Below are 26926 nucleotides of genomic sequence, written 5' to 3'. Positions count from 1 at the left end.
TTAAATTTCAATGAGGATAGGAGAAATATTAGAAGAGAGGAGAAATATTCTAGTATCACATTGTATTTACCTTTGGCATTGATGCTTACAGTCATTTGTCTAGACAGCTGGGTTTGTATTTTTGTAAAAGTGCCATCCTTATTCATGTTTTCCTGCTTTACTTCACACTGGTATTGGCCCTGGTCATCAGCTCTAGCTGAACGGATGGTAAGAAGGTAGTCCATATGACTGGTTTTTACTACTCTAAGCTCTGCTTCAGCCTCTCTCTTTTTGTAATCATCAAACACAGTGAGCACCCCAGAGGGTCCAATCTGGGCAACTTTATTTTTGTCTTTTATCCAAGTTACTGAATAAAAACGATCAAGAAGTTTTTGTGCCTTTACACTGCATCGGATCTCCAGTACATCTCCCTCCTGTAAGGGCCCCTTCGAGGCCTCTATATCAGTAATGAATGAATCAGGTGCCACTTCTAAAATAAAGAAAACAGAATAAGATGAAACCCAATTTTATGTAATGTCACATTGTTAATGCTAACCAAAATTTACATCAGTGGTTTTCAACTTGTGGGACAAAATTGCCTCTGAATAAAAACAATGGTAAATGCAAACAATACTATGCTACTAACCATATAATTATACATAATTTTATTTTCAAAAAGAGGTTGAAATGCTTTCTACAGCATGTTTGTTATTATTTATGTCAAAAACTGTGCGTGGAGTAAAACTCTAGGGCACATTTTTTGGTGGAAGTCAAATTAAGCAGATGGAAAATGGACAGTTTTGCATCACCTGGACTCTGTCACATCTATGCAAGGAAGTAATTAATACAATGCAAACCACATTATACTTTATATATATTGAATTTTCTTTTTACTATTTACTTAATTATGACTGTTTTAAAATCATTATGCTTGAATTAATGTCTGTCTTCCCAATGTTTTTTTCTAGTTTTATGAATGGGGTTCTTGAAGCATAACCAGTTGATAATCACTGTTTTAAACTTTAGGATCTAAAAAGTATTATAAAAATACCAATTCGCTTTATCTCCACATTAGCAGGTGTGGTGGTTTTGTGGGCAATCTGTGTCCACAAACGGTCTGGGTCTTGGATCCACTCAATGGCTTTGCAGTACAACTTTCCACTGTCTGACTGCTGCACTTGAAGCATCTTTAGTCTGAAGGTTGTTTCCCCAACTTTTTCCATGCTGAGAAGTCCTGAACGGTAGCTTTCCTCATATCCAGCCCCTGGTTTTACAGTTAGATCCCTGTCCAGAGTAATGATCGGTCGGGGGCTTACATCCTCTTTACCATGAAGAAACCAGGTGACCGACAGATGAGTGTGTTGAAAAGTCTGTGTGGAGACCTCACACTCAAGTTGAAGAGAGTCACCCTCAGACATGCTTAGAGTAGCAGAGCCTAAATATGATGCTATCAGGGTGTCCTCAATCACTGTGGACAAAAAAAGAGTTGATTAATTTTTCACGCAAATTAAAAATATGTGTTTGGAATGTCACGTGTGCTCATCAAAATGTATGTCCATTGCGTCATGTAAACCTATGTGCATCATACTTCATGTCAAAATACGTTTGCTGCACACGTGTCAAAAGGGTTTATGAAAATAGATTCACATTTACAAAATACTCCCAAGGCACTAATTTAACAGTAAACTCTGATTACACATGAGATTAAGCCAGTATCTGCCAAACGTGAGCGTCTCTTTTATCATTAACCCCTTCACAGAGTCTGCAGCAGGCATGTATTTTGACATGTCGCATGATGCACATAGTTCACATGTTGTGCGCCGAACACATATTTTGACATGACGAGCCATACACATGATGATGGGCTAAATGTTGTGACGAGCTTCGCATCTTTACTTAAAGTTTGGAATTTTGAGTACAGGTAAATAACACATCTGTTAATCTGCCATGTATATTTACATCTCATATCAAAATGCCAAATATCAGTAAATGTATTAAGCAATAACTTCAATAAATATTATCAGCTTACCATTAACTGTTGTTTCTGCACCATACGTTCCAAAATATGCACCATCAGTGTTTGGGGTGTGACAGAGGAAAACCCCTGCATCACTTTCCAGCAAAGTATTGATCTTCAAGAGAACTGAAGATCCTGACAACCTCTCAATCTCAACATCTTTATCACGTATCCTATTACTGAAGTGTGCATAGGCAAAGTATGAATCTTTAGTACTGATTACATTCACCACTACAGCTTTCTTGAGAGTAAATTCAAAATCCTGCTGAAGTGGGCCTTTGAACCCACTCACATTACAGGATATTGAGATGGGATATCCTTTCACTCGATACAAAGGACCCTCCTGGATCTGGACCAGACGTTGACTGTAACACACATCTGTATGGAGAGTGGCATTAGACAGAAATAAGGCACATTTGCATTCAAAACAATCTATTAGGAATAGATCACCCCATAACAAGTGTAACCATTTACTTATCCTATGTTAATTCCAAACTCATCTGACCTACTTTACTGACCTCAAAAATAAGAGCTTAATAAAAATATGGCCATGTACACGCTGCAGTCAAATATGGTTGCTACATTTCTTTCTAGTGCTTAATTATGTTCCGTAAAAACAGAGTTCAGTAATTTAAAGTGACAACTGCATCCGTTTTTTTATTTTATTTAAATTAACTCTTACCTCACCAGCGTTTAAAAAAAAGTTGCCAGCCAGCGCCAGCATTTTTCATGATTTTCACAAAAGTTTAATGCCTTCCTGAAAATGTTCTTCTTTAAATATATAAACAAACAATATATCAAATAAAAGAACAAACCATCTGCTTAAAAAAAAACTTTTATTCTACCTTTATAAGTTCTCCTTTTATCACCTCTCAAATATGGGTAGGTTTCTTCAAAAACACCCAATATTGAGCAAAAAGCTGACATAATTTCATTTTTGTAAAAGACTTTTGATAGAGACCAGATGAAGAGCGATCTTTAAAACATACACAGAGTTCAGTCTCTTTCACGAGAGGCGCTACTTCCGGGTTATATAAGTTACGGAAAGCTGGAAATTCTCGTCATTGTCAGGGAAGCGTTTTCTCTTAATTGACGAGTTATCTTGTCAATGGCGGGGAATAAGTTAAGAACATTTCTGTAAACCAAAGCATGAAAGTTAAGCTAAAACAAGTTATTTTATTAGGGTAATGTCTAATTGAACTGCTTTGTTTGTATTTATAAAGTATGTGTATCTGTTTGTTCATTTTACAAAGTAAATAAGACTAAAAAAAGATCATTTAGAGGCAAACCTTCATGTTCTCAAAACCCAAAAGGCAGTTGCTGTTGAATTAGCTGAAGCCGCAGCTTATGAAGAACCATCTAGTGGATGAATCCCAAGTTCCTGAACAACCTCTTAGCTCAGCTGAATGGACTAGTTACAATGTGCAAAAGCTTTCACAAGTTAAGTCCAATTTATAGTTGTGTGTAAGGTTTACTCTGTAGCCATGCCGTAGGTTATCTACAGTAAATTACGGTGCTGGTTGAAAAACAGGCGGAACAGAAATGAAAACAAAGGAGTGGCCCTTCACCATCTCCGAGAGAGCGATCCCCTACATCTCCAGGTCACCCCGTCTCAAAGCCGCTTAGATATCGTTTTCTACATCTTGGCAGGCTGAGTCGGTGGGGTGGACTGCTAACGGCGGGTTCTTCAAAAGCTGCTAGAACGGAGGAACGAAAAAGGCCATAGCAGGACGCCCTCGGCGAGGGGCAGGCTGAGGCGCCGACGTAGCAGAGAGGGCAGCTGGGTTCCAACGTGGCATGACGGCCTTAGTCTGCTCTTGGTTGGCCGAGAACTTTGTATGAGGCTCTCAGCAGCGCCACCGAAATGGCTGGTCTAAGAAACCAGAGCATTCAGAAGACGATTCTTGTCAACCTCCTTTGCAAGGCACAGCCAGAGGTGACGTTCCTGGATCACCAAGGGTGGACATCGCACGTCTGACGGCTTGTGTGGTGACCTTGGTCGCATGTGGCGCCAGGTCAGTGACCGCACAATGTCTTAAAGATCGCCGAATCGTGACCTCTCTTGTGCAGGTCCTTCAGTGACTTACAGTAGCCTGGTGAACCTGCAGAAACGCCATGGCGTGCATGGCAGAATCGGCTTCCCCACAAGGCTCATGGCCCATGAGGGAAGGGTGGCTGGTCTCTTAGGATGCCAACGTAACCCTTTAGCGGCTCCACCGTCAAGAGAGGTGAAAGGAGATGTCTGAACGGTCGGTTCCGGGAGGAAAACTTTCCGTGACCGCGTCAACCATCATGAACCTCGGAAAGAAAGGTACAGGTGGGGGCTGTCTTTGCGGCCCCCAGTACCAATCAGAGGCGAGACGGATCAATGGGGGAGGAGTATGCACTTTTCTTAGTGACGTCAGACAAATGCGGAGGGCGGAGGCATAGAGCAGCAACAAAGAACCCTCTGCAAAGTGCGTACACTCTTATCTGAGTCTGAGTGTCTAAGATGGCGTATATACATTTGTACATTAAAAGTTATTCTTTAATGTTATTTAATGCTGAGCTTTTGTTAACACAATCTTATTAAAGCTAGTTTTTTATTTAGATTTTTATGTTTTCTTTGAGAAAGAGATTTTTTGTACATTACATTTGATCCCTTTTGTTTTGACAATAATTATTCTATATAATTGTTGGACTGTACAGTGTTGTGAAAAAGTGTTGGCCCCCTTCCTGATTTTTTATGTTTTTGCATGTTTGTCACACTTTCAGATCATGAAACAAATTTAAATGTTAATCAAATATAACACAACATCCAGTTTTTAAATGAAGGCACTTTTTCACACAGGTTCATGTGAGTTTGGATTTTGTTTTCCCTTCATAACAAACCTGTCAATTACAAACTTCATGTTGGGTTTTACTTGTGTTATCTATGATTAATATTTACATTTGTTTGATGATCTGAAACATTAAAGTGTGACAAACATGCAAAAAAATAAAAAAATAAGGAAGGGGGCCATCACTTTTTCACACCACTGTATATCCAAAAACATTGTATCCATAAATAGACCTCTTTGTCCTCTTCGTTATCTTATGTTAGCATAGCCTGTTCACACTTTTGGTTTCCTGGATTTTTTTGGTAGCTTTTCTGAAAAATTGTTCTCAATAATGATTTATAAAACGTAAAGTGTGAGATCGTCACCCTCAAATCTGACATTAAAACCAAGCCTCAGGTTTAACCTTGTTTTATTTCATGGTTAGTAAGATGTCATTGGCAGACGGTTCAAATGCTTTATTATACATTTTATTTATTAAATACATTTATTTTTTATTTCCAGTCTCTGGGCAAAGTTTAGGAGGGTAAATAACTTCCTTATGCTAAACTCCAGTAAGACAGATACTTATTAAACCAAATCGTTTCAAACAAAATATATCAGTTTATAATTTGTCCATAGACGGTAGTACTGTTGTACCATCTTCCACAGTCAAGAACTTCCAGTCAACACGAGATCACAGTGAATTCACACCATTCTCATACCGTGATAATTCACAGTGTAGGCTATATGAGAGCTCATTGTGATTTTAAAATGTTGAGCAGGTTAAAAGGTTAAAGGTGACATAGAATGATTGAACGGGGTATTTATCCTTGTTCTGTGATGTGACATGTACACAAAAAATGCTTTGTTTGGGTCTGTAATGCCTTAGAAGCTTCCTAAAAACCTCTCTCAGATAGCTCTATTAGGGTGGGGGATTTTAAACAAGCGGTTTTGCACCTATTTGGCTCCCCCTATTGGCTGAACTTGCAATCTTATTACTGATTGGCTGACTTTGCTGCCACTCAAAAAATGTAGCCAATTATTTTAAAGCGGAGGGGCAGGGAGATGCCTGTGATGTCATAAGCATCAGTTTTTCAGATTGGGCCGTTTTCTGGCTGACATTTCTAAAAGAGGAATTTCTATGAGACTGAGATGTTTAGCATGTAGAGCACTTTTTGTATGTTTGTGAATGTGGGTAGACTACCATTATTCAACAAAGACAAGGTAAAAATGGTTTTTCATTCTCTGTCCACTTTAATATTTCTTATCATTTCTAAGAAATATTATAGGAATGATCATAGGATCAAATTTAGGACACTTTCTACACAGTATTTTATAAAACCATATACATGGTGTGTAATGTATATACCATTCAAAATGTCAACAACGTTATGGCATCAAGAAGCCTAAATAAAGGTTTTAGAAAGCTGTTTGTTTTGTACAAACATTGTGGCCTAGAGAGTCAAACTTGTGTGTGTAACCCAGAGTTTGGTGGTTCAATTCCCACAGCTGGCAGGAAGTGCCATTGATTGCTGGGGTGTTGCAGTGATAGTTGCCATGTGCATGTATATGCATTTGTGTGTGTTCATGACTTGCAGTGGATGGCTTCACTACTCAGTGGAGGGGTTAAATGCAGAGACAATCATGTCTCTTTCATTTTTTTATTGTCCGTATATTATTTGCAATTAAATGCTGACGTCTCTGCGACATCTTTCGGATTAGCAGACGCTAGAATATTAGTTCTCTGAGCGACATTTGGTACTTTTCATAACATGTGCTTTATGAGCTGACAGTGAGTGTGCATGGTGACCTTAATATATGAGCAAACCGTGAGTTTGCTGTGTGGTTACAATTTTTGTTCACTGTCACGCACACATTGTAAAAATATTTTGAGGATCTTGTAAGCTCATGGTGACTTCACTGAGAGATCAAAGTGTTGACTGGGTTAGGTGTGATGTTTGACAGCGATCTAACTTTCAATAGTCCTATCTCCAATGTCTCGCATCTCCATCTTACAGCATTCTTCCATCTTAGAAGTTTGATCACAAGCACAAATTTGGCATCTTCACATTGGCTACTGCTTTAAATATTTTATATTTTATCTAAAAACATTTTAAAGTATTGCTAATCTTAAATGTTCTAGCGCCCGCGTATCTTCGAGAACTATTGTCAGAATAAAATCCATCGCTTACATTGTGGTCGCAAAAAATTCTGGTCACTTTATGATCCCTAGAATATTTCAAGTGACTAAAGGTTGTAGATAATTTTACTACTTAGCCCCTAAGCTTTGGTATGATTAACCAACAATGTTAGAAAATCAGACACAGTCGATCAATTTAAGACTAAACTAAGGACAAATCTCTTTAACAAAGCATTCACATAATTCATCTAGTAAATATACTTATGCCGCAATAGTTAGCTTGTCCAGAGCAGAGCAGACATTCAACAATACTGTATGAAGCTTGTATTACATGCGAGTGGCCCCTATGCTAATAGGATTTAGTTTTTCTTTTCCTGTCCTCAAACCCAAAGACAATGAGACTTAAACCCCATTCACACAGACATTTGGTCCCAGAAAATACCCGTAAAATTGCCAGACAAGAGTCTGTGTGAACACAAACACGCCCTGTAAATCTTCTGGGATCGTTGCTGGAAAGAGGACATAGTAAGATACACGGAAAACCCTCTGTGTGAAAAAGAAGCAGAAACAATGCTGTAATGGGCGTGAAGTGAGGACGCGAGCATCATTACAACAAAAGTTATGGTTCAGGGGGCGTATTACAGAAAAGTCCTAACTTTAAAATCATATCTTAAAGTCGCAATGAAATTGAAATGAAAAACTATATATATTTTTTTTAATATTGTGGTATTATTAACAAATGACTTATCTGTGAGCTTCATTATTTTTTAAAAATTCGTGTGTGCTCATAATCTTTAATCAAAAATGCAAATCTCCTCCCCTCCTCAAAACGATCTCTCTTCACTTCCGGTCAAAAGTATGGCAGGTGGGCGGGGTCCGGGAGAAGATCGCAGCGATTAGCCATTAGCAACACGACCCAACTTCAAACGATCCAATCAGATCTCGATGGACAAATTCAAATCCAGCCCTGCCTTATTTCATTTCAAAAGCCGTTTCATTCGGATATACGTCACCACGGGGAAAATAAGGCAATCGCTACTTCCGTTTCATGGCGACTTTAACTGTTTGGTAACCATGGTAATTTCAGTTAGGACCTCATTTAAGACAAAAGCTATTACAGAATGATGTTCCTAAATGCATTATCTTATCTTAACTGCAGATAGGAAAGTGGTATTACAGAAGCATCCTAACTTGACAAAACATCCTAAAAACGGTCTTAACTTTAGGGTAACCTCACAGGTGTCCTAACTTAAAACTTTAATGAGAGCCAGCTGAAACAATCACATTATGATAGAGCTGCGGGAGAATACAGTACACACTTGACTCAGCATCTATTTCTTGTCATGTCTCTATCAAATGTTGAAATGTACAATAGTATCCTAGCACTTAGGAAGAATAATTTTTTTAATTTTTGTAAGTCACATTTGCTGAATGTTAAATTGAATGGTAACTGATAGATGATGTGCTAAAACACTAATACACAAAACACAGACTATGATTTCTATGAATTTAATAAAATGTATTTTTCTGGCCCATTGAAATTAAAAGGACAATTCTTTTGTTTACTGTAGCAGCAGCTCACGCATTGCTGGTTGCTTGGTAACAGACATGACAGTTGATAGCCGAACAGGATTAAGCGATTTGGGATTTCCTAACTAGAGATGAAATAAGATTTGGTGAAATAAGATGAGAATCCTAAATCAATTTAAGATTTGCTTCTGTAATATGAATTTGTGAAAAATCTTAACTTAACACATCATATCTTAAGTTAAGACCTAAGATAGAAAGTTTCTGTAATACGCCCCCTGCTCTTTAAAATGAGATTTTTTCATGTATATTAACATTCACAACGAGAAATGTTGCAAACTAGATTGAAGTAGTTATCAGGAAATAATATACAGTATGAGACGCATAAACAATGACTCACGTCCGTGCGTGTCATGGCAACATGAAGTTGGTTCAACTTTTTAAAATAAGGGATTTACATGCAATACAACATTCACGACAAGAAATGTCAGCAAACTGGACTGAAGCAGATATCAGGTAAGTTAGCTGGTCACTTACTGCGTTGAAACGGAGATCATTCAGCAGCATAAAAGAATATCGCGTCACGTGCTCATTTGAGCTATAATAAACGAATATGCCTGCGTGTCATCCCAACAAGATATATCGTTCAGCTCCTCAAAACAGGGGTTTAAATGCATATAAACAATCACGATGAGAAATATCTGAAAACTGGATTAAAGCAGAGATCAGGGAGCTCGTCAAATATCCACTGTGAAGCTGAGATCATTCACCAGCATAGAACTGTGCGTTCACGCACTCCTTTATAGTCTTATCATAAACAAAAATGCACACGAGTGGTTTCTGGAGAGAGAAAAAATAAATAATATGCCAACTTAAGATGCTAAGTAGAAGATAGGGCAGGACTTTCAACAGGTCACGTGTCTTTCCAGGAACTTGCAGATGCCGGCAAATCATTGGCAGAGTGAATGAACAAAAAATCAAACGATCCCAGAAAAATCCAGGATGCATTTTCCGTGTATTTTCCGGAATGCCTGTGTGAAAAGGGCTATAATATAGTATATCCTCTATAGGATTAGCTATGTCTGGCTCTCTTTCAAGGGTTTTTTCTCCCAAGGACTTTTACTACAGTTAAAAGAGTTTTTTTAACCCCTTGTGAGTCAGCTGACATTAGCTTAACTAACTATAACTAGACAATTTTTATATCGCTGAGAACACCTATATTAGCGGCCCATTAAATTAAATGGAGTCCAAGTGACGATGACAGGGAAAACAAAGGGAAACAGGCAGGTAGACAGAACATGTACTTGTTCCTGGATATATATACACATGTACGTATTGATACTGTCTTTTGATATGCTGGAATGGAATGATTTGTTTTGTAAAATGTAAAAACCATTAAAGGATAACTCCGGTATTTAACACTTTGAGTCTCATTTCTGGTTTGTTTTGGATGAACTACAGTGATGGACACAGAAATTTTGACAAAGGGTCGTGTCTTGAGTTTTTGACTTGTTTAGAAACGTCTCTTGACTGCTTCAGAATGGAAGTCAATGTCCATGCACAAACATGTCATTAAAACAACACGCAACGTTCATTTTCAAAACTGTACTACTCACCGAGTGGTGCGTGGTGTTCGTTGATGTTTAAAAACAAGTTGTGAAGCGAAATACAGTTTCTGTCGTGTTTTATTTGGCATTTTGTAAAATTCCATTGATCTCTCTTGTAAGACTCATTGCTCGCTGATATATCACTCCGCCACTGGGAAACAGAAAAGGGTCAGTTTACATGTGGTTGTAGTTTTTTCACTCGGTTTCTCTCAGAAGAAATTTTTCCCATATTTGTAGGGCTGGACCAGAATATTTGAATATTTGTTCCGTGGGTTGACATTCGATTTTCAGTTTTGAGATTCGAATATATATATTAATATTTCACAGCGTTAATGCAGAGCTTTTGCCAAGCAGGAAGTGCGCTTCACGCTCCCGCTCTAAAGGTGGCGCAGAGAGACCAACATCCATAGCCAACAGCCACCAAACGCCACCAGTGGAAGAGATCGCCTCAAACGGAAAGCGCGCTTCCTGCTTTGGAATTCACGCTAATAGTGTTGTAAATAACGTTCAGTTTCTTGCAAACAATTATTGATTTACTTCACAAGACGTCAACATGTCACACGGAGTTATGGGGGATTACTGTTGTATTGGATATATATGCTTTAGCTCTTAAAGTGTGCGGATCGGTTGACTTGCATGACAGAGCACTGGGGTTTCTGCAAATATCTTCTTTATTGTTCTGCTGATGAAAAAACATATTGGATGGTGTAAGTGTTATAAATAAACTTAATTTGGAAAGTATGCTACCGTTTTATTAGTTTGTTGAACTTCGTTCATTTATTTTCGTTGTTTTATTTAAATAGCCTACCCTTTACGTTGTCAGTAATTACTGTGCTGTTAATTTCTGATACGGGAGTGTTTGTTTGTTAGAAAAATGTAAGGCTACCTTATTAAAAGTGCTCTTGTGTTTTGTTTCACTAATGCTGTTCTCGCAGGACGCGTGAGTCGAGACAGGCATGCCGAGTGTGCTAACGCTTCAGACTCAATATAGAGCGGAAGTATATACGCGGTTGTGAGGTATCTGAAAAAATAGTTCCACTATATTAAATAACACGGTTTGAAATCATACATTGCGCCAATATATTTGTTTTTAATCATCAACGAACACCACGAACTACTCGGTGAGTAGCACAGTTTTGAAAATGAACGTTAAGTGTTGTTTCAATGACATGTTTGTGCATGGTCATTGACTTCCATTCTGAAGCAGTCAAGAGACGCTTCTAAACGAGTCAAAAACTCAAGACACAGCCCATTGTCAAAATTTCTGTGTCCATCACTGTAGTTCATCCAAAACAAACCAGAAATGAGACTCAAAGTGTTAAATACCGGAATTATCCTTTAAGTTACTACACATATACACTTGAACACACACGGTTTGTCAGATAAAAACACTTCCTGTTTCACAAATTCATAAACAGAGACTTTGTTGTCAGTTCTTTCTCATCATGTCATCAAATTTATATAAATCTCATTTATATTTACAATTGAACTCTGAAAACGATTTTGCAGGAATGCAGAATATTATCGGGAGTTTATTAACTTAAAGGAATATTCCATTTTCTTAAAAGAAAAATCCAGATAATTTACTCACCACCATGTCATCCAAAATGTTGATGTCTTTCTTTGTTCAGTCCAGAAGAAATTATGTTTTTTGAGGAAAACATTGCAGGATTTTTCTCATTTTAATGGACTTTAATAGAGCCCAACATTTAATACTTAACTCAACACTTAACAGTTTTTTTTCAACAGAGTTTCAAAGGACTCTAAACGATCCCAAACGAGGCATAAGGGTCTTATCTAGCAATACGATTGTCATTTTTGACAAGAAAAATAAAAAATATGTACTTTTAAACCACAACTTTTCGTGTAGGTCCGGTCCAGCGTGACCTAACGTAAATGCGTAGTGACGTAGGGAGGTCACGTGTTACATATATAAAACGCACATTTGCGGACCATTGTAAACAATAAACTGACACAAAGATATTAATTATTATCAGTTGACATACAACAACGTAGGAACGGTACTCTTTCAACACACTTGTAAACACTGGGGCGGAGTTTCGCGTTCGTCCTCTGTGACCTCTTGACGTCATGACGTATTGCGTGGGGTCACGCTGGCGCATCATGACCGGATCTACATGACGAAAAGTTGTGGTTTAAAAGTGTATATTTTTTATTTTTCTTGTCAAAAATGACAATCGTTTTACTAGATAAGACCCTTATGCCTCGTTTGGGATCGTTTAGAGTCCTTTGAAACTCCGTAGAAAAAACTGTTAAGTGTTGAGTTAAGTATTAAATGTTGGGCTTTATTAAAGTCCATTAAAATGAGAAAAATCCTGCAATGTTTTCCTCAAAAAACATAATTTCTTCTCGACTGAACAAAGAAAGACATCAACATTTTGGATGATATGGTGGTGAGTAAATTATCTGGATTTTTCTTTTAAGAAAATGGACTAATCCTTTAAGCAGCCTTAACTTTGCGACGGTTTGAAAGCGACTCTATTCAAACTTCTTGAAAAGAAATATTTTTGTATTTTATAAATAAAAAAATAAATAATTTTGTTATATTTTTCACAATTAACACATTTCAAGTTGTATAAATTAAAATTAGTCAATATATTAATAAAGAAAACAATTAACAAAAAACATGGTAGTTCATTGAAACTAATGTTAATGCACAATTAAATAACATGGGAGAGCAAAAAAAGAAAGAAATGATGACAGTGCTACATTGCTATTGCTCAGACTGTCTCAGTCATCTCACTTGCAGAAGTGACTCCCATACATAAATGGAGCGGTTGGTTATGAGGTTAACTTCAGAAACTTTGCAGTGTACATGGCCTGCTTATGCCAATATATAGCTTTAAATACATCTTACTGAGCTCCAATACTGAAAAAAGCACAATACCAATTTTTTACATTTGCAAAAAAAATTGTTTCAAAGAAGAAAAAAATATTTATACAGTTTTGGAATAACATAAGTAAATGATAAGAGGATCTTTTTTTTGTGAACTATTCCTTTAAATACAACTCAATGCAAAGAGTGATTACATATAACCAATAACCAATTCATTTTATATTTATGGTTGTGATTTAGAAGAAGAAAAGAGGTTGATGAGTTCTTACCACATTGCAGAAGCCCAGTAAAACACAGCAACAGTGGCAGTTGCCAATGGCAGCCCCAAAGAACAAGCATCCTTACACTGACCAATTCTTTTGTCTCCTCTCTCATTGAGCTTTTCAGTACAAGTTATAAAAGGAAACAAAGCAACCTGTTACCTCAGATATGTTTTCTTATACTGAAAAAAGACACACTCTTTGTCGGCAAGTCAGACATCCGATAAAACAAAGAGGAAATGATGTGTGTGATGTATGTGGTTTTCCTGTTGTCTCACACTGCTTTTTACACTTATCTCAGACTTGTTAAAACTGGCCAGATGTAGGATTATTTTTAAGTTCTTCAAATGTACAAAACACAAAGCACTACAACTTCTCTTTAAATAATCAACACTAGTATTACTCTTTTGGCAGTTATCATAGGTGAATAAATGGGGTCATCTGGCAATTCTAGCAAATGCCAGAGGGGACAGACCATTTTTTTAAATGTGGGCCGGGCCTGGACAGATTATATATATCTGTTCCACCCAGAGTTTTCCTAGTGGGCTGCTAGGCAACACACCCAAAAATGGCACATTTTTGTTCACACCTACAAAGTGGCAATTTTAACATGCTATAAGAAATTAGCTATGGTATTTGGAGCTTAAACTTCTCATATGTACTCTGAGGACACAAAGTCTTGTGAAATGTCCTCTTTAAGTTGGAGACGATAACTTGCGTCATTGTTTACTTTGGGATTTGTTCCTTTTCATATCGTGAATCAGAAAAGAAGTGCCCTTAACATTAGGGGTGTCAACAATAATCGATTCAGCAATGCATCGCAATGCGGGCATGCACAATTCAGCATCGATGCAGCACAGTGCCATAATCGATTATGTAACTGTTTATTTTCTGGCCTCGAGTGGACAATAAAGTTGTGAAGTTTCAATTACTTCCGGGGGCATAACAACAACAATCAAAACGGCTGAGGCGGAGAGAGATGACAGTGATAGATGTGTAAATAAAAACGCACCCTTTTCCATGGAAAGTGGACATATGGGCACATTTCAGATTCTATGAAGTTAATGGGAAACTAGACAAGACTTACGCTGTGTGTAAAATTCTCATCTCAGGTATATAATTGTCGTTGTCTTAAAGCTGCTAAGCTTCCGTTTTTGTTGAGAATAGTTGCACTTGACTTTACTACTTGACTGATGCCTTGTTGTGTACAGTAGAATTCTGATGCATCGCAATGCATCGTAGAATCGAATTGAATTGAATCGTTACCTGATGAATCGTAATTGAATTGAATTGTGAGGGCAGTGCCAATGCTCACCCCTACTTAACATCTACAATGTCTTGCCATTTTAACCCCAGGGGCCTCATTTATAAAGCGTGTGTATGCTCAGATTTGATTGTAAAGTGTGCATACCCAAAAATCCATGGCAAAGTCCATGGCAGTTGGTGGCACAAGGACTGTGACTCTCAATAGCAACATCAATTTGATCGGACCCTGGGACCAAACATACGGCTCAAGTTTGATCGAAATTACTTATTGATATGAGACTCTTCCTGTTTTCCTTTTTTTCATAAATGTATTTTCGAGATATCGAAAATCCATTTGCAATTTAGCATCTCCAATGTCTTGGTATCATCTTCACCAAGTTTGTTGTCAGTCGCATGAATCCTCTTGGAGGAGTATTTTTAAAGCAATAGTGGACAGTGGCCAACAGAATAAATTGATGTAGCATGGCGGCCTAACAGATTTTAAGTAAACTACCTTTGATTATTAGATCACTTAAAAAAGTTATTTAATAGATATCTTTTTGCAAAAATGGTGCATTTCTGCCACCTACTGGATTTTTTCAGTAGTGTTTCCTATAGACTACAGTACATTTCCATATCAATTCTGTCAGTTTATAAATAAACTCTTACTAGATAATTTGAGATTAATGTCAATTTAATAAATGTGTGTGCAAATGCATTGTCAATTATTGAGCCAGAAATTTTAATATAACCAAAACCAAACATTCATGAGCTCCTTATGATAGGTTTGGTTACAAACAGTCCTCACAATAGCCTCTTTCACACAGTAATTCTGGTAAATTACCATGAATTTACCAGAATGAATTTACCAGTAAATACAAAAATGTGCTGTTCACACATGCAGTGACGTTCCGTCTTTTTACCAGTAAGACATCATTCACACATCAGTATCAAAATACCGGTAAACTCGGAGAGCAAGCGGAAGTTACCTGTGGCGCGCGGCCGGCGAGCTCCGTCCGTGTCGTATTTGTAAACGGCGGGTTATGACTTAATATCCACGGTCCGTATTTTGTTGTTTTCACATCTGTGGCAAGCGGTCGCAAAGTTGCTCGTGACCAAACAACATTGCGTTAGGCGGCGTCAACGGAACCTGCGCGTTTGCACATTAGGCTTCACAGATGGTGTGCTAAGGACGTCGGCAATTTGGCAATTAGATGGTAAGCTGTTTTAAACAACTTTGGTGAAGAAATGTGGATGTTAACTTCAGGTGTGCTCGACTTTTAAGCAACATGTGTGTGGAAACGTCCGTGTCTGGGGGAAACCGCGTCACCTGTATAAAAAACTTTCTGATTGGCCCGCCCGATCTGTCAGAGCGGTCTGACGTCATCTAAATGCCGGTAATGCTATATTTTTCGTTCACACACAGCGCTTACCGGCAAATTACCGTTAATCTTACAACCTGTCTTACTGGTAAATTGGGAGCACTGATTTACCGGAAAGGTTCTGTTCACACATGACATGTTAACTGCAATTTACCAGTAAATTACCAGTAAAGACTGTATGTGTGAAAGGGACTAATATCTTACTTTGTGTTCATCAGAAAACAGAAATTCTACAGATCTGTGACAACATGAGTGAGAAAATTAATGATGACAGAATTTTCATTTTTGGGTGAACTATCCCTTTAATCTTTGGCCCGAGCCAAACAGAACCGACGGAAAAGATATTTGAGTCTCCACCATTCCTCATACAAACATCTGCAAAGTTGAACATGCCCATGTTTATTGACATGCTAGTTAGTTTATCATGGAACAGTAATTGGTTAGCATGCTAAGGTTCCCACTGGTTCCTTCTTTCTTCTTCACCCATGTTTTGGGCCTGTGAGAGGAAACCGGAGTACACAGAGTAAACCAACGCTGACACAGGGAGAACATGCAAACTCCTCATAAAAAGGCCACCTTACCTCGAACCAGTGTGTGGCAATCCCACTAGTTAGTTTAATCACACCTTCCCAGATGCACAAATGCGTAACAGGCATCAAACACGTAGATAGTGGATTCAAATTCATGGCAGGGCAACATTAAAATTGTTTGCAATTTTGTCTCATTTAGAGTCAAAAGCTACAATTCATCTCCATGTCATCTATGATTATTTTCTTTTGTGCTCTTAGGCTTTAAGTCCATGTGTAACTATGTCCAAGTGTTTTCTTAATTGACAGTTATTATGATTTTGTGGCGGTTTAGTTGTTTTCTAGGTTCACATGGCATTTATATGTCAATCTTTCAGCATGCAAAAAAATTATACTTAAATATTTTCATTCATTCATTCATTATGTTCATTCTTATTTCTGAGTCCTGTGTGCTAAAATGTCCCATACATATCTGCTACATTGCATTCTTCAATTGCATGTACTTGGAGCTTGATGATGCGGTTGCTGGACCTTTGGTGCTTGGCCCCATGCATCGCTGCTTGCAGCTATATTGTTACACAAACATTTGTCAATGTATCTCTGTGGTCGTGTGTCAGGAAATCTATGTCATCACTGTGTGTTTAAATAAAGACATTTGTGGAAATGTAATGGTTAAAAAGAAAATAAAAAGGTATAAAAGTTAAAATAATAATAATAATAACAAAGACTATAAACTCTGAACCGTTTAAGGGTGTTTTCACATCTGTAGTTCGGTTCATTTGGTCCGGACCAAAAGCAAAATATTATACATTGTAGCTTTTTAAGCAGTTTTGGTTCCTTTTCACACCACACTGATTGCTCTGGTCCGCACCAGTGGAAACAAACCAAAATTCTGTCATGTGATAAGATCCACATCACTCATTGGCCACATGTCTCTGAACGTATTTCCTAAACTGCTTCTCGGTTGATCAGAATCAACGTGCGGGAAATTCCAACTGAACCCCAGAAGTAAACAAAAAGGAGGAAAATACAGCAGACACCGTGGACATACGACTTCGTGCTGTTATTACATCCATGGTTGTTATACATAGTTTGTTGTACGATTCAACCGAACTAAAAAAAGACCAAGGTGCTTTCACACCTGCCTCATTTAGTTCGGTTGAATCGTACCAGAGTTTGCTCACTTGGTGCGGTTCGTTTGGGCAGGTGAGAATGCAGCCATCGAACGCTAGTGCAAACCAAAAGCGGACCAAACAAGCGGACAGAGACCTCCTTCAGGAAGTGTTTGTTGATCGTTTCTTTTACCAATATTAGCACAATAACAGATCACGGACATACCTGGAGTTGCGAGGATGTGCGGGCGGACTCAGAAGTTTGGTGTCGGGTACACACCAAAAGCAGACCAAACAAGCAGACCGAGACCTTCTTTAAGAGGTGGTCTCGGTACCCTTTCAAGCGAACACTATTTCTATTAGCAATATTAGCACTGTGGAAGGTCGCGGACATACTTGGAGTTGGGAGGAGGTGCGGAGCTGAACTGAATTACAGATGTGAAACCACCCTAGAGTGTCCGTTAAGTGTGCACCAGAGTGCCGCTGTTGTGTTCACGATGACCCCAACGAATCGTACTCGGACCAAAAGCTAATTTTGGCCGACCTAAACAGTGCCAGTGTGAAAACACTCTTATGGGTGAAAACAACGTTTTAAGGCACTACAAACGGCGAAGACACCAAATTCCTGAGGTTTCCTGGTATGTCCGCGACCTGTCATTGTGCTAATATTGGTAATAGAGACTGTCAACAAACACTTCCTCATGACTACAGCAGCTGATTTAGTCCAAAATGTGCAGTACTTTTGAAGTTAGATCGGTTCAATCTCGAATTGTTATATTCTCACCACAAACAAACTGCTCTGGAGTTTGTTTGAAAGCGTACCAAGACCACCTCTTCAAGGGGGTGTCGGCCTGCTTGTTTGGTCCGCACCAGAGTTCGATTGCTGCCTTCTCTCCTGCCCAACTGAACCGCACCAAGTGAGCTATGGAACTCTGGTACGATTCACCCGAACTAAATGAGGCAGGTGTGAAAGCACCCTTAGTCTAACGATATACAACAAATCTTCAAAAATGTTTAGACGTGAACACAGTCAGAGGCTTTTCCCTGAATGTTTTTTTTTGTCAAAAAGCTCAAGTCGATTCAGTCTTAAAATAATTCCATATTAAAAGTTTTATTTGTTGGTTTCATCCGTATCCAGAATGAAACAAAATAAAAGCATTTTAGCAAAATAAGGAAAAACAGTATAAATTTCAAAAAACATTTAAAAAAAATATCTATTTTAAAATATTCAGAGACCAACAATATAAAAGTAAAACTTGTTAATTTCTCTATATAAATGTGGCTCTGAAGGTGACACTTGCTTGAAGATGTATTCCAATGGTTTCCATTTCTACAAAAGCTGACCACATGACTGGTTTAAAGAGAGTACAGTATATGCACAAAAAAATACACTACAACCATGTGAGTGTGTGCTAGTAACAGTGCAGTGAGGTGATTCAAAGATCAGGCAAATCAAATAAACTTACATAGATACTCATGTCTGTGTGAAGCAAAGAGCATTTTACAATGTTAATGTCAACAATGTGGTTATTAGTTAACAGGAATTTTGAAATGTCTCTAACCAGACAAAGCAGACTGCTTACGCAATGTCCAGATTGACATCATTTTGGGTCTGTTCACTTTCTGTGAGCGTTCACTTCTGAATCCCAGACGAGTGCAGTCCCAAAGTGTCCACCAGCCAAACATAAAATTTTTCTTTCATTTAGCCCATGACACACACTTTTGAAAGGCTAAATCTGTCTTTTGAAATATCATATTCTGACAGGAAAAGAAAGTACAGTGGATATGACTATCAAAGCCTCCAGGATGACAAAAGTTTAAAAATAAGTCAGCATAACATTTAATAACCAGCAGAGTCATAATGTGCAGGAGCTCTAAGATTCTTGGCTCTTTCATTAGAGTCCTTCCCATGATTACCATTAAAAATATTATTTATGCAAACCATAACATTGCTGGTTGGGCTGTATTGCAGTCTTGTAAGCAATGATAGATGGCATTCCTAATGCAATTCCTAAAGCTCACTCGGCAGTCAGAATACTTTACATGTTGAAAGAAAAACATTAAACAGGGCCTTCAGTGCTTGATTCCTGACAGCACGCATCTCTTTCTAGTGTGAACAACAGGAACCAGATAGTGGCCGTCAGTTGGAGTGGCCCAATCCTCAGAGTGCATATAATTTTGAACAGGTTCTCATCTCTTGTTAACCAATGTGCATATCCATATCAAGGCTTTCTCCCCCACAGCATAATACAAATGGGTTAAAGTGGTTTTGGGCAGGCTTGATTATTACAGTGGTAGGAAATGTCATGGCTTTAATCCATCTCTAGGTCTATAAGCTTGTTGCGAGGTCGTGGTGAGTGCAAAGGGTTTCTGGAGAAACAGCAGTGTGCAACTAAAAGACCCAGCAGCACTGACAGGAGACCAGCGATCACAGCAGAAACTACACCATAACTTATTGGCATCTTCAAAGATTCCCACACTGCAAAAAAAGAAACATAATTAACAACATCAATCACAAACATTCATAATGACACTATGGGGTGGTTTCCCGGAAAGGGATTAGCTTGAGACAGTACTAGACAGTAATTAGAAAATATAACTAGTTTTAACAAAGTAACCTTATTTTCTACTGCATGTTTATGCTTTAACGGCATAATTTAACTAAGGCCTAGTCCTGGCTTTAGCGAAGCCTTGTTTGTGAAACCAGGCCATAATATCATATAAACATAGTGACATAAAATGTATTCATGGCTTAGAATGAAATTCATGAAAAAAGATTTATAATACATTAATGAACCAAAATCATTAACTCTTTCACCGCCATTGACGAGATATCTCGTCAATTAAGAGAAAACGCTTCCCCGCCAATGACGAGATGTTCCGCCTTTCCGCAATACCGCTATTATCCTTTTTAAACCCGGAAGTATTGCCCTATGGCAAACAGCTGCATGTCCGTGTCTGTTTTAATGATCGCTCTGAATGGGATCTCTATGAAAGTCTGTCACAAAAATGGAATTATCTCTGCTTTTTGCTCAAAATGTGGTGTTTTTGCAGAAACCTACCCATATTCAAAAGCTGATTACAAAAGAACTACTGAAAGTAGGATGAAACAGTTTTTTTTGTTTGAAAGCAGAGGGTCTGTTCTTTCATTTGGTATATTGTATGTTTATATATTTAAAGAAGAACATTTTCTGGAAGGCATTAAACTTTGGTAAAAATCATGAAAAACGCTGGCGCTGGCTGGCAACTTTTTTTTAAAAACGCTGGCGGTGAAAGAGTTAATAGACTCTGAATTTTTAGATAAATGCTTACATTCCACTTTTACAGCGAGAAAAACAGGAGCAGAGCTGAGGTCCTGGCCCCTGGTCCAGGTTCCAGTAGCAGGAGACAGGAGCCAGGGAGTGGCGGTACAGTAGTATTCTCCCATATACCCATTGTTGGTCTTATGCACAGTGAGGACAAATGTGTGCCAGTCGCTGCGTTCCAAACTGCACTGAGTGCTGTCATTTAAACCAGCCTTCTTTACCACTCCCCAGCGGTCCATGCTGACGAGAGGCGCGACACCTCCATTATCCACAGCCCTACCCGAATTCTGAAACCATCGTACGTCAAACGCCACATCACCTGTGGGGCACACAGAGTAAAAGCAACTCAATATTCATGAAAACTAGAAATGCATTTTCTGAAGAGCAGTGTAAGGCAGGAAGAGAATAGAGTTAAACTTGTAGGCTTTGGTTCTGAAAGAGATCCATGTTTTTAACATGCCAAGGCAAGTCAAGGCTCTTAAAGGCGAGGTGCATGATTTTTGAAAAACACTTCAGGCCAAGCAGTAAGGGGCGTGTCTACTAACTGACATCATTGCCTGGGTTGCGTATGTGTGGGGCGAGTCTATCAAAAGAAGGTCCCGATTCTATTGGGGCAGGGGCGTGTTTGTTTAGTGATTTCAAATGTCAAAATTGGCTTTCAAAGATCGTGCACCCTGCCTAAAGATGGCTATAAACTATTGAAGCCAAAAAGGCAGGACTAATTTGATCCAATATGCATAAGGAAATGCAAATAACATTGACAATTCAGTATGCAAACATTTTATAGACGGCATTGGCTTGCTCAGTTATATCTTTTAATAAAATTGTCTGCCCATTCTGGTATGTGTGGAAGCTCCATAGTTTGGCAAAATTATAATCTGACCACAGACATAAATCCAGCCCACATCTACAATCTACAGTACATATATACTAAGCAACTAATTAAGTTCATCAAGAAACCATCATTTAAACCAAACAGCCATTGTAGCCAAACAGATTTAATGGAAGAAATCGCAACTAACAATTATTTTCATAATCGACTAATCGGATAAAATCATAAATATTTACTCAAATAGATTTTTCACGTATTATAGCTAATTAAGGCACTAAATTAGGGTATTCATGTTTAGAAGTGTACTTTTAAAGGAACACGCCCACATTTTGGGAATTTAGCTTATTCACCGTATCCCCCAGAGTAAGATAAGTCCATACATACCTTTCTCATCTCCTTGCATGCAGTAACTCCGTCTAACGCAGCCCCCGCTAGCTTAGCTTAGCACAGAGACTGGAAGTGAATGGCTCCAGCTAGCAAACTACTCCCAGTAAGTGACAAAATATCTCGAACATTTTCCTATTTGTGTTTTGTGATTTGTAGTCACACCGTGCACAAATAACAAGGCCATATGAGACACAGCCATCTTTTACAAAGCGATTTGCTTGCAGCACCCAAGAAGCCCCCTGGTGAGGAGCAGAGAGTTTGGTCAGAATCACTCCACCCATGTAGCAGTGCTTCGCCTTCTGAGAATAAAGCTCCCAGTATGTATACTGTTAAAAGCTGTGTCATATGACCTTGTTTTTTGTACACGGTGTGACTATACAAATCACAACACATAAATAGGAAAATGTTTGCGTTATTTTGTCACTTACTGGGAGTAGTATGCTAGCTGGAGCCATTAACTTCCAGTCTTTGTGCTAAGCTAAGCTAACGTGGGCTGCGTCAGATAGAGTTACAGAATGCACGGAGATGAGAAAGGTATGTATGGACTTATCTAACTCTGGGGGATAAGGTGACTAAGCTTAATTCCCAAAATGTGAGCGTGTTCCTTTAAAGTACACTTATACTTTAAAAGTGTACTTTTTAAAACTACAGAGTTTTACTAATATCATCTTTTTGACTTTGCCTTAAATAAAACAAGTTTGTGGAGCTTTTAAATGGTAAAACATCTTTTAAATAGTAAAACATCTTTTAATGGTAAAATATAAAAAAACTAAACAAATAGAGTATTCAGGGATGTGCTGAAGAAATTTTGCCACAGATTAAAAAAGATTTTTGTTTAAACAATTTTTTTTTTAACTTTAGACCGTGATGAGAATTAACATTACTCATTATTACGACTATGATATGAAAGTGATATGCATGCATTGTTACAGTTATAAAAACCTTGATTTCCCCCTACTTTTAAAAGGATGCTTAGTTTGTGGTTCATTACTATTTTATGTAGCCTGGGCTTACCCATGCTGCCTTGCACGCAAATTTATTCATGTTGCAAGTCTAGCATGGAAACTATGGACCTTTTTTTGCCACTGAAATAGGGAACCAATCACAGAATGGGGTGGGGGCAGCAAGACAATGACGACGTCTATGCGACACACCAAAGCAGTTTGTGACTTTTCAATGCAGCCTTAGATAATGTTCTAAGTACTGTAGTTTTGAACACAAGTTTATTTTAAAAAAAGAGCAACTTTTGGCTTTAAAACAATTTCATATCCAAGAAGGATGTATGGATATGGCAAGACATGATAGCCACAGAGTTTTATAGGACCAACCTGCTAGGCATTGTTGTCGACGAAGTACAATTAACTTATAAATGGTAAGTGGTATTTATTAATATCATATTGTCATTATGCCTGTACTGTGGTTGTCACAGTGCCACTAAGTTGTGTTGCTTTTCAATATCAATATACAGCTACCGGTTTAGTTGCATAGCTTTCAGCTGCGTGTACACGTACCGATAAAAGTTGTTTACATTTGAATTGATGTCGCTCTACATACATCATCTGGTATAATTGAAACAATTTGCTATGAGCTACGAACAGATGCATTTGATAGACATTCGTAGCGCCCAATAAACGGCTCTGGGCATTCGTAAACCACGCCTCAAACACAAGGAAATGAGCATGTGGTTCCCAGACCACGTCTCATTCTCTATGAGACTGGTCTGGTGTTATCCAGGCTAATTTTTATGAAAACCCAACAACAATTAAAGACACTAACTGAATGTCTATTTATCATCTGTTTACTACAGAAATTAATTAAAATATTTTTCTCTTTTATTTCATTAATTTATTCATCTTTATTAATGTTTTCTGTTGTTTTAAATAAATAGAAATATGCTGTTTTAAATAATAAAATAAAATGTTTGACCATAACTTTGACCTTCTACACCTCAACCAGTAACTCTCTCTCTTGGTTTTGTTTACATTAGCAAATCCCACCCCTCTGGTTAGGGAGGAGGAGCAATCATCTACAACATGAAGTAAAAAGTCTCTCATATCACTGTGCCTGCATTTACTGCTTTTATAATCCATTGTTTAAAAAGTTAATGGATAACTATATACCTTATTTTTTTATATAAGTTATTTTTTTAACTCTCAAAGGTTTTAAGCTTCATACAGTATGTGCCTCGTCTCCTAACGGGATTTTGATGAATATCCATATTGACAATACTAGGAATTCAATTACCAGGGAATTTTCATTCTGTCTTGATAGCTTTGGTATGTCAATACTTCTGCTTACTCTAAAGGCCATATTCACAATCTCATTTGATCGAATTCTGGTATAGATTGCATTATTGATGATCTGTCGATATCTGATCATTTTTTTGGTGTCTTTATGTTCACCTTACTGTGTCTAAGGTAAATGCGAATCGCTCTGTTACATTTCAAAATACTAAAACTATTGATACAACTGCTTTCTCTAAATGATCTTGCCAATATTTTAAACAAAAAATGCTGTATCCACTGTGAATGATATGATTGCTGTTTATAATAATACTTCAGTCTCTGTGAGATGTTTGATATCTATGCACCATAAAAACCAGAATTGTTTCTTTTAACCACTCAGCTCCCTGGTATGCCGCTGAATTAAGCCACCTGAAAGCTAAAGGCTGACTGTTGGAGCATCTGCATGCCAAAACTGGTTTAAATACAGCTTTACAGTGAGACAAATACTCAATACTGCTTGCTTTTGCTTGCCCTTCTGTGGATGGCACTTTACACACAATAGAAACCGAAAGCTTTTGTTCCTGGTGATAGACCTTTCAGAATCAAACAATGAAAACAGGACAAACATCTCTACCACGTATAAAGAGAAGTATGAACATTGCGCTGACTTGACACGCAATAAATGCAACGTGTGTGTGCCTGTCTGCCTGTGGTAACAGAGTGGTAAGAAAAGCAACATCTTAGTATTTCTCAATATTTCACCACAGCTGTGAAATGTTTCTGACAGATATGATCACAGCAGACCTAGCAGGACTGCATACTCTAAACACAAAACAGGACCACTAATCTTGTAAAGATTTACATTGTAGACCTCAAGGTTGATAAATAATTAACCTACAGCACCTGACTAATGCCACAACAAATCACATCCGTTTTATTTTTACAAAATAAAATAACAAAATAAATTAAATAATATTATATAGCTTCAAAACAATTCCTATAATATTTATAATCATAGCCTTGCATACTATGCTTATGCGGTCTCTTAAAGGGGAAGTCCAATCTAGACATTTTAGCCTGTTTATCACGGGTAATTTATGTCCACTTTGCATTATACATGAGGAAAAATAAATAAATTTGCACGATTTCGATTATTAGATTGATAGTGTGTTGAAGCGGAATTTTCGTAACGTCTTTAATGGACACAATTAACCAGAATGCACTGCGCGAAACTGAGTCATTAGCTCCACCCACTAACCACTGTTCGATGCAGTCGTCAGGTTTGTTTGACTTCATTCGGCGCCGCAGGAACCGACAGCTGGATGACGTCAAGGTTCCGCGAAAGGGATTTAAAAGCAAACTCCTCCGTATGATTTCGCGAATCGCTCTCGCGGTACTTTGACGTCATCCCGCTGTCGATTCTTGCAACGCCACATGAAGTTGAACAAGCCTAATAACTTCTTTTACCGCTCAACTAGCTCTCAAATCAACTCAAGTCAACTTGAAGTTAGCCGGCAGACGAACCCATCCAAAGAGTAACTCCGCTTTAACCGTCTCTGAGGGGGAAATCACCAAAGCCCTCGATAAAAGATGACTAGAACCTGTGCAGTATGTGGATGTAAGGACAACAAATTCAGGCCACCGGGAGTTTTTATTGTTGACATCAACGCGACCCTCAGCTGACCCACCACTACACTACTTTGAATATGCAGCCAGCACTTTCGTCAGGAAGATTTTGAGTACTGTTTTCAGCCCAGTTTTTCCGCGGACTCAGGTAATGTAAAATTGTTAAAATATCTAAAACATCATTTGGCTTAGTTGTTGCTTGTTTTGTGTAACTACGGTAAACATACTACGTAGAAAGTTATTATCATGTTGTTGTTATTATAAACACGAGCAAAGCAAGCTAACGTTAGCTCCTGTGCAGCTGTCAATCAAAAACGTTATCATCTACTGTCAATCATCTCGCCCCAAGACCCGCCCCCATTTAGAACATTCAGAATTAATGTAGTCGTGCATTTTTCTTCCGGTGATTTGATGACGCGTCAAATCACCGTTACTGTAGCAGTTAAAAGCTTTAATTTTTTATATGGAGTTAGTACATTTGATGGCAGCACAATCAACTACATATATGGCATGAAATATAGTGTTGGAGCATAATGTTGTTTTAGGGTGGACTTCCGCTTTAAAGCAAAATGTTAAATGCTTCCTCATTTGTAAGTCACTTTTAATAAAAGCATTTTCTACAATTTTCTAAAATGTAATGAAATTTGTTATTGTATAATGTAAATATGAAAAATATGTTTTCATGTCAACTTAAGTTGTTTCAAACCTGCATAAGTTCCTTTGTTCTGCTCAATGATATGTTTATAAACATTCACTTCACTTCTTTTATTTTTGCCTACTATGAAAGTCAATAACGCTCCTGCTTCCTGCTTGATTATAAAATATCTTCCAGAACAAATACATGTACTGTATATGCAGGTTAAAACAACTTGACAATGAGTAAATCATGACAGAATTTTTATTTTTGCAAAACTATTCCTTTAAATAATATCCTGCTTTGTAATGCATTGAATGGTTCCCAGTTCCTTTTTTTCACACACTCGACGTTGTGTTGATGACGTGACACGAGGGGTTCGACCTTGGAAGACCAATCAATCTGATACTATCTGAAAATGGCCAGTGAACATTGGTAAATGAATTTTGTATACCATGACTTCTCC

At 37.9% G+C, this 26926-nt stretch overlaps 2 protein-coding genes across 2 annotated transcripts in view; both read right to left on the bottom strand.

Annotated features, from left to right (window-relative positions):
- The window catches only part of cd101 (CD101 molecule), a 35397-nt gene extending 21995 nt beyond the window's left edge, over window positions 1-13402 (bottom strand). The window contains exons 1-4 of the mRNA XM_065293073.1: window positions 13195-13402; window positions 2009-2374; window positions 1031-1447; window positions 71-469 (exon numbers count right to left, since the gene is read on the bottom strand). Of these exons, the coding sequence (XP_065149145.1) occupies window positions 71-469; window positions 1031-1447; window positions 2009-2374; window positions 13195-13300 (1288 nt within the window). The 5' untranslated portion in view covers window positions 13301-13402. The remainder of the gene's footprint in view (window positions 1-70; window positions 470-1030; window positions 1448-2008; window positions 2375-13194) is intronic.
- Window positions 13403-18537: 5135 nt separating this feature from the next.
- Window positions 18538-26926, bottom strand: part of ptgfrna (prostaglandin F2 receptor inhibitor a) — a 38581-nt gene continuing 30192 nt past the window's right edge. Inside the window, exons 8-9 of the mRNA XM_065293083.2 lie at window positions 20764-21075; window positions 18538-19930 (exon numbers count right to left, since the gene is read on the bottom strand). Of these exons, the coding sequence (XP_065149155.1) occupies window positions 19764-19930; window positions 20764-21075 (479 nt within the window). The 3' untranslated portion in view covers window positions 18538-19763. The remainder of the gene's footprint in view (window positions 19931-20763; window positions 21076-26926) is intronic.

Source organism: Paramisgurnus dabryanus, chromosome 15, assembly GCF_030506205.2.
Source record: "Paramisgurnus dabryanus chromosome 15, PD_genome_1.1, whole genome shotgun sequence".
Lineage (NCBI taxonomy): Eukaryota > Metazoa > Chordata > Actinopteri > Cypriniformes > Cobitidae > Paramisgurnus > Paramisgurnus dabryanus.
This window is presented reverse-complemented; position numbering and strand designations above follow the sequence as displayed.